The 13,094-nt window shown below is 37.5% G+C and overlaps 1 protein-coding gene across 1 annotated transcript in view; it reads left to right on the top strand.

The window, feature by feature from the left end:
* PNPLA8 (patatin-like phospholipase domain containing 8) overlaps window positions 1–13,094 on the top strand; it is a 31,171-nt gene that overhangs the window by 12,535 nt on the left and 5,542 nt on the right. Inside the window, exons 5-7 of the mRNA XM_006882640.1 lie at window positions 1–169; window positions 3,450–3,507; window positions 9,998–10,192. Coding sequence (XP_006882702.1) covers window positions 1–169; window positions 3,450–3,507; window positions 9,998–10,192 — 422 coding nt within the window. The remainder of the gene's footprint in view (window positions 170–3,449; window positions 3,508–9,997; window positions 10,193–13,094) is intronic.

The following is a 13,094-nucleotide window of genomic DNA, read 5'->3' as shown; positions in this document are numbered from 1 at the left end:
CTGTGTTAGCTTTCATGTTGGGGTTGTTTCATATGCCCCTGGATGAATGTGAGGAACTTTATCGAAAATTAGGATCCGATGTGTTTTCACAAAATGTCATTGTTGGGACAGTCAAAATGAGTTGGAGCCATGCATTTTATGACAGTCAAACATGGGAAAAGATTCTCAAGTAAGTTACACTTTTTTGCAATTTTTTTTCATTATATAGATAGTATTTGCATAATGTGAAAACGCAGAAAAGTATAAAGAAGAATATTAAATTATTAATTCCATTGAGTATAACCATTGTCAGTATTTTGATAAATTGTATTCCAGTCATTATTTTCTTGGTTTGTATACGTTCACATGCATGAGATTCACATGTAAAAAATTCCAGCTGAAAATAAGAGACCAAATTGTATATAGACCTTATTTTTATTCTGTTGCTTTTTTAGGGTATTTGCCTTTTAAAAATACTTTCACATATATTTTTCCAACACATCTAATAATTTGAAAATATTTTTATTATCAATATTTTGTTTAAGCCTATTTTAATGGTTATAGTTTCTCATTTATAAATGTACTACTGTTTTTAACAGAAAAATGAGCAATTTCAGATATTTTTGCAATTCTAAGCAATGGTTAGGAGGGCATACTAAGTCTCCTAGTTGTCTCTGTAAGGACAAAATCTAGAGGTGGCATTTTGAAGTCAGAGGTTATAAATAGTTTAAGAATCTTGTTCCGCTGAACTCTTTAAAATACTTGCCCCCATTTACCCAGCAGCATCAGTTTATTTTTCTATTCTATGAAATTTTTATACACGCAGTCTGAAGTTTCAATTGGTACTATTTTGAACATTTTTGAATTATTTTTATATTTATATTTCTTTTAAAATATCACTATGTTATATAATAATATTCCTCACTGTTATAAAGGTAGTAACCATTTGTTATGTGTTGAAAATAAGCTTTTTAATTGTATCAGATTTTTTTTAATCTAGAGATGTTTTTAAGCTTCATTTAGTCACATCTTTTCCTTTAGTGATTTTTAATTTTACTTTCATGTTTAGAAAGACTTTTCCATCCTGAAATCAGGTAATTATCTATTATTTCCTGTTCCTAAGGTTTGGTTATGTTTGAGTTACTTTCTTAATTCATCTGGAATATATTTTATTGTATACTTTCAGGATGTAAAACTTATTTTTTCAAATATTTAATTAAAATTTCTCAGCAATGTTTACTGAGTATTCCCTCCTATGCACACTGATTGTACCATTTTTTAAAGTATTATTTTTTCTTTCATACCTTAGGGTCTGTTTCTCAATTTCTACTTTTCTTTATTGATTCTTACAAATTTCTTAAGTTTTGTTAATAAATTCCTTTTTTTAAAAAGTGTGGTTGGAGTGAAAATTTACGAAGCATATTGGTTTTTCAGTCAATCGTTTGTGCACATGTTGTTCTAAAGTGTTAATTACCATAAACACAATGTTTAATTCCATATTGTCTTTTTGACATTGTTATTGGTGTTGTACCATCAAGGTGGAACAGACTTATACATGACCTTCCAGTGGGTGTTCAGAGACATTAAATAGCACAAGAGCAGACTGCCCATGTTTTTTTTCTCCGAGCAGCTAATAGATTTGAACTGTGTACCAGCACAACAAGAAATCTTTTTTTTTCTCCAATCCTGTTAATCTTCTTCACTTTATCTTTAGCATGAATTTTAAGCTACTCTTGTTATTGAAAAAGAAAAAAAATCCCATTGATATTTTGAGCAAAGTTACATAAGTTATCAATTATTTTATGGATGTTGACATCTTTATAATTGTGAAATATTCTCATCCATTAACAGTATGTGTTGCTTAGTTTCTTTTGTACCTGTTATGGGGCGGGGAAAGTCTAAATTCTCATGTAATCATAAAATCCTGATGCTATGATAATAATTGATTGAAGACTTGAAAATTTACTGTCAAACAAGCTCCTACTTAGGGATTTTTCTTAGTCCATTAGAGCACCTTCATATATTTGCAGTTTCAGTTTTGTCTTTAGGAAGCTTTAGCATTTTTAATCATAGAATTAATAAATGTGTGTGATCACTTATTTTTACTTCTTCTGTTTTTCACTCAGCCTTTGCTGCTAAACTAACTTCCTCAAAACGTAATAGTTTATGATGATGATGACTTCATGTCATGATTCCAAGTGTTTTTTCTGTGGTTCTTGCTTGCTGAGCTCACCTCATGAGTTTTCTCTGGTTGTAGTTCAGCTGAGCTAGCTGGTCACTCTTTCTCTGTGATCACTTATGGACTTTGTCTCATTATGGTGGATTCAGTGTTCCAGTTGGGCAAGCCCCAGCCCATAGTACTTGTCAAGCCTCAGATTATGGCATGTTTGCTGATATCCCATTGACCAAAGCTACTTATATGACCTGGTTCTCTGTGGGAAGGGAATATATGAAAGTGACAAGGAATCACAAAGGAAAGGCTAACAGGAATCTTCTGGAAACATATTTTTGTGTAAATTATGAAAATAACTGCCCAAGGATCATACCTTAATATTCTAGTAACTCAAATAATGACTTAGATGATTTTAAAAACAGTTAATTAGTGGCTCTGTGTTATTCGTTAAAATGAATTTAAATGCCCTGACCTGGTTGTTAGGTTAATCTGTGACTAGACCTTGGGCAGAATTAACGTCATCACAGGGCCTGAAACAACAACTTTGCTCTTCCCCTTTAACTCCACGTGGCCTGGATTTGCATGTGTTGCCATCCTTTCATATCTTTTTCAAGTGACTTCTTCATGGCTCTTCTCAGTTACTACAGACTCATGGTGTCCTTAACCCAAGAACTATGGAACTAGGGAGGCTTGGAGTTTGAATTGTTATGGATGTATACACTAGATTATAATTCTCAGGAGAAAGAGGGATTGTTATTTCTTTATTCTTGTCATTACAGAAGTACAGAGTGAAGGCTGCATAGTGGAGTGAACTTGTGGGGAGGGATTTCATAACAATTAAAGAGTTTTTATTTTCTTTTCAAGGAGGAGAGTGAAGGGGGAGCTGGGGTGGGCAGGGAGACAAGTGAAACAATGAATGACTGGAAACCCTAAGTCTCTGTAAACTTTCATTAAAATTAATTAAAAAAAAAAGAAGAAGAAGAAGAATTGATGCCTTTGAGCAAAAAAAAATATAGTTCCTGTGGCAAGCTGTGGTAGCCTGGTGACAAGAAGCTATACTGCAATCCCAGAGGTGCAGGTTTCGATCCACCAGGTGCTTTGGTGTAGAAGGAGGGACAATCACCTCCTATACCAGTCAGATCCGATTTGATGGTACACACATACAAAAAAAAACAACAAAAAAAAGCTCCTAGTGCTTTAGCAAAGCCTTGGGCAAACAAATTACACAGAATATTTTCCTTGATTTATAGAATGTAAAAACATTTTTATTCTATTTCTTTCTTCTCCTTTAATATAGGGATAGAATGGGATCTTCTCTAATGATTGAAACAGCAAGAAATCCCACATGTCCCAAGGTAAGTTGAGTCTTTTTTTGTTTTTCTATTTAGAAATATATTTAATCTCAAAGTTGGGAGTTTTTAAAATATGTGATACATGCTGTGGTCTTTGCAATCACTTACTATGCATCAGAGAGCTGGTTGATGACTAGGGAGGACAGAAGGAGAATTGATGCCTTTGAGCTGTGGTGCTGGAGAAGAGTATTGAACATACCATGGACTGCTAGGAAAACGGACAGGTTTGTCCTGGAGAGGGTGAAGCCAAGCTGCTCCTTGGAGGCAAGGATTCTGAAGCTTCGTCTGACATAACTTTGGACAAGTTTCAAGGAGGGACCAGTCCTTGGAGAGGAACATCATGCTTGAGAGGGTGGAGGGACAACACAGGAGAGGAAGACCCTCAATGAGATGAATTGATTCAGTGACTGGGGTAATAACGGGAGCAGGTATGTCGGAGATGGTGAGATTGGCACAGAATAGGGCAGAGTTTAGGGCTGTTGTACATAGGGTCACTACTAGTCGCAGGCGACTCGACGGCACATAACAACAACAACATATAACACCTAAATTAAAAGTGAGGGCAGGTGAAAACACCTGTTCTGAAGACCATTTTGTTAAGGGAGGAAATTCTTAGGAACCTTTTCTAATGTTATTATTGGTTTTGTTGTTGTTATGTGCTGTCAAGTTGCCTGTGACTCTTAGCAACTCTTTTGCACAGTAGCTCTTGAACTCCGCCCTATTCTGAGGCAATCTCACTGTCTCCAGCACACCTGCCCTTAATATCCCAGTCACTGTGTGAGTCCATCTCATCAAGGGTCTTCCTCCCCTGCATTGCCCTCCACCTTTCCAAGCCTGGTGCCCTTCTCCAAGGACTGGTAATAGGTAATGTTGTTGTTGTTATGTGCCATCGAGTTGCCTGTCAGTCATAGCAACCCTATGTACAACAGCTCTGAAGCCAGCCCTGTCCTGAGCCAGTCTAGATTATGTAAACTATTTGTGTAGTAGGTCATTTGGTGACTAGATAAGCTGTGATCACTAGACTCATTTTTATATCCTATAAAGATACAACTTTATAACATCAAAGACTGGTACTGAAGACAAAATTATTTTTTATTTATCATAGAATTAAGAAAATCAAGTTACTTAAAATTCTGATATCCTTTAGATTTGAGAAGAAATTTTAGATACATGTACAAATTGAGTTCTACTTATAAAAATGTATTTATTCTCTGAATTGCTTGGAAAAATAACAGGGTGGGAAAAAGAGTTTTGGGCTCAGAATGTGGACCCCTGAGTTCTATTCCTATGTCTGTCTCTTAACAGTGCAGATTCAGTTCTCTTTCTTAACTTCGGAAGAGTTTGTATCTGAAGGTAACTTTAGACTGTACATTTTGTAGGAGGAGGCTGCCCCTTTTTCGCCTCCAGAGCACCTGATGGAGCCAAACTTCTGACCTTTCTGTTAGGCGCTCAGCACCACCGGGGCTCCAGCAAGCCTGTGTGCCTCTGTGTGTATCTCATCCATCAGCTGCTCTGAGAGACAAAGATGGACAGTCTCCCTCCTTTGTGATTTGCAGCCTCAGAAAACCCACTGGAGGGTCAGTTCTGACTCGACGGCAGTGCCTGAGTGAGATGTCTATAGAGAGACAGATGTCAACATGTTTATGGGTTCAGAGTACACACACATGTAAATGGAACAGCCTCTTGTATATTTCTTCATCCAGCTTTATTTGTATACAAATTATTAGAAATAGTGCATGTATATTTATATTTTTAAACTATTAGTATAGATGGCCACCAAGAACATTTTTAGAATTCATTTTCTGAGAATGTTGCTGTCATATATTAGCCATAAAAATCATTAAGAAATTCTAATAAAAACTTTAGTGATTGTTATATTCATATTGATTTTTATTTTAACGCTATGGTTTCAAGCCAGCATACATACATGTGCATTTTTATTACATATTGTGCTGGCCTAGTGTTGCATTTAAGGAGGTTCTGTTGTATTATGTAACATAGAATTAATATAGCAATGTTTCTAACACAATACAAGCCCTCAGATGAACAATTATAGCTCAATTGCATGTGTTTTTTATTTGGAGAGAATAAGATGGCCTGTAACTTACTTTTGAATGCTTTTGGAATACTGATCTGGAAGTGAAAACACTCAGTGTTTGTTCCCCTGGTGAATATTTCTTGAGTGTCTGCCGTGCAGTAGACATTGCTGTGGCATAGCGCTTTCATGGTGAATACGAAGACAAGGACTCCGCTCCTGAAGCGCTTTCATCTCGCTGGCAGAGAGTGAGGCAATAAACAGTCATGGAAATCAGTCCTTCACATGTGTTTTGTGGGGTTTTTAAAAAAATTTGATGATTACAGATATTTTTCAAGAGTCTGTCTTCCGACTGGAAGTTTAAAGTCTAACTTCTTTCTTCTTCCTTTTTTGGGTTTCTTTTTGTTTGTTTGAGGGGGTTTTGTGTGTGTTTTGGGGCGCTTGGGGGTTTTTTGTTTGATTTTTTTTTTAAAATCCAGTTTATCTTTTCTTGTTTGTAGGTAGAAAAACAAATATTTTTTTCTCCTTGAAAGGAAAAATGTGTCGCTAGCACATGTCTGGGTGTGATGCTTCTCGGATTAATTGTGATTGAAACCCAGTCATCTGAGTCTGTTTTAGTTCTCTTTTAATAATAATTTTTACTTGAACTTGTTATGTCTTGGTACTTTCTTCTATAGTTTTCTTTTTCTATCTCATTTTCTTTTAGAAGATTCTTTATCTGCCTCGTTAATCCATTCTTTGTTTTAACAAGTTTTCACTTTAAAGTTTGCCCTTAAAAGGGCAGGTTATATTTTAACCTCCATTTTTCTGGCTTCATCTTACTTTGCTCGCCTCATTATTCCCATTTGACTGCTGCTCATGTCATAGTCTTACAAGCAAAAGAGTTTGACCTGGTAAACGTGTTTTAGAGGAGAGTTTTTCTTGGATGTTTTTCCCACCGAGTTACCAGATTATTCTCTTTTTTAAGCATCGTGGTCGGATGTGGGGCAGCTGGTGTAAATTATTAGATTGTGGTACTGAGCACTCTCTAGATGTTGTGTATCTATACAAAACCAACCTTGTTGGGATCTCACAAAGTGCTTTGGTGGAGCTGAGACTTCTCACTGGCTCTTAGATGCTGCACGCTTCCTTGTCATTGGCTTTACACTTTAAAATTCATCTTTGAATAAGCACATTATTGAGGCCTAGCATACAAAACTCAGTCTATTGTTATAGTCCTTGTTCTTGTTCCCTTGGAGAGCAGATCTGAACTGGAAAGTGTAAACGATCTTTAGCCTACTTTAAAATGTTTATTGAGAAATTCTCTAGGGCCACTGAGCTGAAGAAAGTAGATCTTACTTCCTGTTCTGACTGGTCCTCTGACTAAAGAATTTGTTTTATGCCCCTAGGAATTCCATACAGTATGTGGGTTTTTGTTTTTTGTTTTGTTTTTGTTTGTTTTATGTAATCATGAAAAACCAGTAACAATTCCCTCTGCTACTCTTACATGCCTGCATATTCGGGTTTTTTTATTTATTCTGTAGCTATTAATTATGTGCCCCTCGTGCCACATCTGTGCTTGCCGCTTTGAATACTTTCGTGAACACAGACGTGGAATGTATAGCACAGGAGGGCAATCTCGGCACCCTCAGCATTCACATAATTGAGATACTGTTTTCCAGAAATAAGTGTCATGGAGCGCACATGAAAGAAGCCTAGCCGTAAGGAAATAAGATTTGAGATTTCAAAGTCAAGGGTGGTAAGTTCCTAGCAAAAGGAACTTCCTATCCCAAAGAAATCATGGAAAATTCTATAAACCAAAAGACTAGCTACTGAGGATCTGCTGGGAACCTGTGAGATGAAACCGGAGAAGCAGGCAGATCAGGCCTTGAGGGGCATTACAAGGCCATGAAGATGGGGTACAGGTAGCACTTCTGGAGGACACAAGGAGCTGTCTGACTTGAAGGAAGGACAACCAGAGTGGCCCTTAGAGATAAGGATAATGACACTTCACTTACTTTGGGCGTATTTTCAGGAGGAACCAGTCCTTAGAGACAGCATACTGGGAATGGTGGAAGGTGACTGCCATGTAGGGTGTAAGCATGACAGATTGAGAAAATGGTATAAGATAAGGCAGAGTTCAAACCTGTGTTTCATGAGGTTCTGATGAAGCACAGTAGACTTAACAGCACCCAACAACAACCAGGGTTGTATCCCTTCTCCATACCTATTCCTTCTGTACGCTGAGCAAATTATTCTAAAGAAGAATGTGGCATCAGGACTGAAAGAAGACTCATCAGTAAACTTCCTTGCTTCATAAAAGTGAGGAGGACTTGAAGTGCTTTCTGCAGAAGATCAAAGACTACCCACCTTCAATATAGATTGCTTCTAAATGTCAAGAAAACAGAAATTCTCACCACTGGACCCTTAAGGCAACATCATGATACATCGAGAAAAGATTGGAACTGTCAGCCACTTCATCTTACTTGGATACACAGTCAGTATACTTGATACCAGCAGTCAGGTGATCAGGAGATGTTTTGCACTGGGAAAGTCTGCAGTCGGGGACTTCTCCAGACTTTTGAGGAGCAATGATGTTAGTCTGAGGACTAAGGTACACCTTATTCAGGTCATGGTCTTTTCAGTTATGTGTTATGCTGCTGAGAGCTAGACAGTGAGTTAAGATGATGGAAGAATCGATACCTTTGAGTCGTGGTGCTGGAGAAGAGTACTGAGTATCCCATGGACTGCCAGAAGAACAAACAGATTTGTCTTAGAGAAGGTGCAGCCTGAGTGTTCCCTGGAGGAAAAGATGATAAAACTTCTCACATAATTTAGGCATGTTGCTAAGAAAAGGCTATTCATTGCAGGGAGACATCATCCTTGGGAAGGTGGAGGGACAGTGAGAGAGAGGAATACCTTGAACTAGGTAGATTGACGCAGTAACTGTAGCAATGGGCTCAAGTGTGTCAGAGATGGTGAAGATTCACAGAATAGGACAGGGTTCAGATAGTTGTTCATAGGGTCGCTGAGTCAACAGCAACTAGGAGTCATGATACACTTCTTCCTTATTCCATTGTATCTTCAGGCTTTCTTAGTTTATTGTGGGTGGGTTTTATATATATATATTTTTTTTTTTTCAAATTGAGAGGTGGCAGCTATGAATAATAATAGTTTGTGAGGTTCTTTTTAAATAAGAAAACCAACTCAAACTTATTGCCATTAAGAACCAACTCATAGCTGACCCTCCAGCAGGGTTTCAAAGGCTGGAAATCACGTGAGGGGACATGACTGAGCTCTTTCCCACTGAGCAGCTGGAGAACCGCCTGAACTGGTTGGCAGTGCAGCTTACCCAGTAGGCCACCAGAGCTCCCTAAGGGTGCTTTAGCCTCTTCAAAAAGAATTCACCCAGGGACCTCTGCACTGTAATCCTGAGGGCACGTGGGTTCAAATCCACCAGATGCTCTACTGGAGAGGAAGGGGCAGTCTCCTCCTGTGACAGTTGGATATGACTCCACCACACACACACACACACACACACACACACACACATACAAATTCACCCATTTGATGTAGACTAGCCCTTCCGGTATTCTTCACCCAGCTGTATCTAGACACCAGTCAATACAAAGACCCTTTGACTTTCAATGCTTGGCCAGCTCTTTACCTTTAATGGCCCAGAGACACACTTGGATCACTCATAGTAATTTGAAATGTGACCTTTGGTTTATGAAATCATACATCAAATAAGGCCCCAGCTGAATTTTGCATAGGACATGAACAGCTTTGACCTACTCAAATACTTTTCAGTATTTTGCATTTAGATTGTAAATTGTTAAGCAGTTTAATATACTTTCCATAAATTCCACTGATATCAATAAAATCTGAAAACAAGGGTTATCAACATTGTAATTCTTTAAATAAAACTACTCAGCTGGCAAGTTTTCATAACTGTGATAAAACCCCCCTGAGGATTTTTCAACTTTATGAGGCATGATGCTTTCAAATAACACCAAGACAAATAATTCCTCAAAAATCACTTTTATTTGTTCATTATTCATGTATCAATTATGGCATAAAGGTCTGGAAATATACACCTTCTTGAATGTCTATTTTAACAACCAATCAATTGTAGTAAAAAAAATGTTTGCATTGTTCTCTTAGGGTACATTTCTGGGTATCATTTTAGTCTTTGTTTCTGTTGAAAATTATCCGCTTTCTCAATGTGACATTTGTGTTTTATACTTGTATGGATGCGTACGTGCATTAGATTTTTCTTCTCACCATTAAGTGTTCTGTTGTTACATGCCATCAAGTTGGACGACTAATAGCTGACGTTCATCTGGTTTTCAGAGGCCGCCTAACACAACACGGGAGGCGCTGGCCCATCTTTTTCCTCACTGTCAAGTGGTATTTATTTTTCATAGATTGCCGATCTTGCTGTAATAAATGGGTGCTGTCCCCTTCTTCATTCACTAGGTAGCTGCAGTGAGTACCTTAGTGAACAAAGGAGTAACACCGAAAGCGTTTGTGTTCCGGAACTATGGTCATTCTCCAGGGGTCAACTCGCACTATCTGGGGGGCTGTCAGTATAAGCTGTGGCAGGCCATTAGAGCGTCGTCCGCCGCCCCTGGCTACTTTGCAGAGTATGCGCTGGGAAACGATCTTCATCACGTAAGTTCTCTGTATGGCTTTTTATCTTCTTGCATTTTATGTGATTATAGCAAGTCAGCCCTTATTAAATGCCCGTTAAACTTCAAAGGGATCAAAGGTGACCTGAGACTTTCTTCTTCTGTCTTCAGGTGGCAAAAGATGAGCAATTATTTGTTTTTCTTACTTTAATTAGTCTTCTAGCCTGAGTATATGTGAGGATAAGGTTATTTTACACTGATTCACAGACAATTAAGGTCATTTTATTGTAAGCAAATATTGTGTCGTATGTCTGACTTGCTTTCTAAATGTGATAAAAGTTTAAACAGAAGCAGACAATACAGAACCCAGTCTGTTCAATACTTTTGGTTGGCATGTTTTGAAATAATAATAATAAACACTCATTAAATTAGCTACATAGCAGACACATGCTTAATCCTTTATCTGAGTTATCTTATTTAATAACTAATTATGAAGTAGATAGAGTTACTACTATTTTTAAAAATTAGATACTCAGTTCTTAGGAAAAGCTATGTCACTAGAGTTGGATCATAGCCATTAAGTGACAGGATGCAACCTGTAACTGCTCTGTTTTGTGATTTCTCTTCCAAAGACTAATATTGATAAGAATATTCTATAGATTGAATGATCATGATTGATTCATGAAGGACAGCATTCAGTGTTCCCACACCTTTCTAAGCCTTCAAAAGTTGCTTCACTGTTTAAAACTAAAACTAAAATTTGATACCTATTATAGTCTTTTCATCCTATGTTCTTTGAATAAGTGTATTCAATTATTCTGTTTCATTTTTTAAAAATTTCCTATCATGTCCTACCTATGTTTTAATGTATGTAAGTCACTTTAAATATATTTCCTTTTTTGGAATCAAGTAAAGTGTGGACTGTAAATTGAAGAAAGGATTGAAATGGGAGAAGGATGGGAAGTCTACTCCCATGCGATTAATCGCCTCTGAAAACCCACTAGAGGGTCATCTGTGGGTTGGTTCTGACTGGACAGCACACAACGATGACATTTGGTCTCAGAAGTTATTGAAAGTAGAGCTGTAATTAAAACTTAGGACTACGTGCATGGAGAGATTTCCTTTGTCTTTATATATAAAGACACTAGTATGACAGCATGTAAAACGTTGTATGACATGTCCTGGAAAGTTACAGAGTAGAACAAATTACTTTGGGTAGATTTTAAGGTCTTTGGCCAGCCATGAACATTGTATTTTTAATTAATAAACTGAAGCAGCATTACTATCAGATCAAACCTACTTCTCACAATTTTAACTTACACTGTGGTAGCTTTGTTAGGAATCTGAGGGAGGGAGGTCTGGTGGTGTACTCTGTAGAAAGTGACCTTGCTAGCCCAAGTTGACGCTTCTCTGCTGGTTTGAATCCACAGGCTGGTCCTCAGCAGAAAGATGAAGATAGACAGCCTCCTCCCAATGTGATTTACAACCTTAGACACCTGCGTGGAGGGTCAGCATTGAGTCAGAACTGACTCGGTGACCAGGAGAGGAGGAGCCTCTGTTATGCTACATTGACTTGTACCATCAGCATTTAACTATGTTTATAAGGTGGCCACTAACAATTAAGTCTGTTGAATCCAAAATAAGATAAACATCTTACTTACCATGAGTGCTGGCTGCCATTCCAGACACGGGGGAGAGAGGCTTCATGGTTCCTAGGTCAGCTGCTGTCAGACGAAAGGCAAAGAAGGTGAACTGTTTTCCCCATTTCAGACCTGTGCTATTCACAGCCCAGCTTTTTGGAATCTCGGTTTCATAGACAATCTCAGTTTAGGTACATCTCACATACAGATGAACACTTGTGAAAAGAGCTCACAATTGGAACACATCATGGGTTCATGAATAAATATGCCCCTGCTGACAAGAGATGTCTTCAAAAGAATGTTTTCTTATCAAAGTCACACTTAAGGAAACATAAGATACATATAAGTGGTATAGTTAGTGAATGGTGGAGATGAACAGTTTAAGATAAAGAAGAGGTTAGATTGGAAGTGGTAGCAAACATGCACATTAAAATGAAGTAGAATAGAAGACTTTTTTTTAGAAAAAAAAAGTGACAAAAGCTTTTCTGAGAGGCCAGGCCGCCCTGTAGTTCTTTGTTCTCCCGTGGGTACCACACTGGCAATGAGCAGCTTATGCCACGATGAAAGACATTTAGATTCTGATTGGCTGTTCCATGACTAAAGAACCAATTAACTTTCCCTAGGGAATGTGATTAATTTGGGGGATATTTCTGCCCAGTCTAATATGATCTCTCTGATCAAACCAGAAATATATTTTAAGAAATATATTTTGGGGATATATTAATATTTAAAATCAAGAATGACTATTATATATGAATTTTCAAATCAGTACTGTCTCACCTCTTGCTTCCATAAAGCTGAAAAATTTTGAAAAGATAAAGTTTCTCTTCCACATTCCAGGAAAAAAAATTACAATCACATCCTATATGTTTAAAATTGGACTTTTAAGCCAGAGAACACCAATACTGACAATGGTGGGAGGGAAGGGAGGTGATTTTCCACAAGGTGAGGAAGATACTTGGGAGAAAGCTCTTTGATCCTTTAATTTGTTATTACCGTATTAAGAATTGTGTTGTTGCTTGTGCCGCTTCTGTCTTTATCAGAAACTTTCAAACTATTGAAAATTGTCAACAGGAATTTAAAAAAACAAAAAAACAACATCCCAAACCCAAATATTTTAGAACTGGAACTGAGAGAAATTGGCCTATTTCTTCATTCTGTATGTTTCTTTATTATTATTAATATTATCAGAGATGGTGAAGTTGGCACAGGATGGAACAGGGTTTAGGGCTCTTGTACATAGGGTCGCTGTGAGTCGCAAGCAACTCGACAGCACATAACAACAACAACATTATGATAATAAAA

The sequence above is a fragment of the Elephantulus edwardii genome, unplaced genomic scaffold, assembly GCF_000299155.1.
Source record: "Elephantulus edwardii isolate Elephantulus edwardi_28Jun2011 unplaced genomic scaffold, EleEdw1.0 scaffold00022, whole genome shotgun sequence".
Classification (NCBI taxonomy): domain Eukaryota; kingdom Metazoa; phylum Chordata; class Mammalia; order Macroscelidea; family Macroscelididae; genus Elephantulus; species Elephantulus edwardii.
Note: the sequence above shows the minus strand (reverse complement) of the source record. Positions and strands in the feature narration are given on the sequence as shown.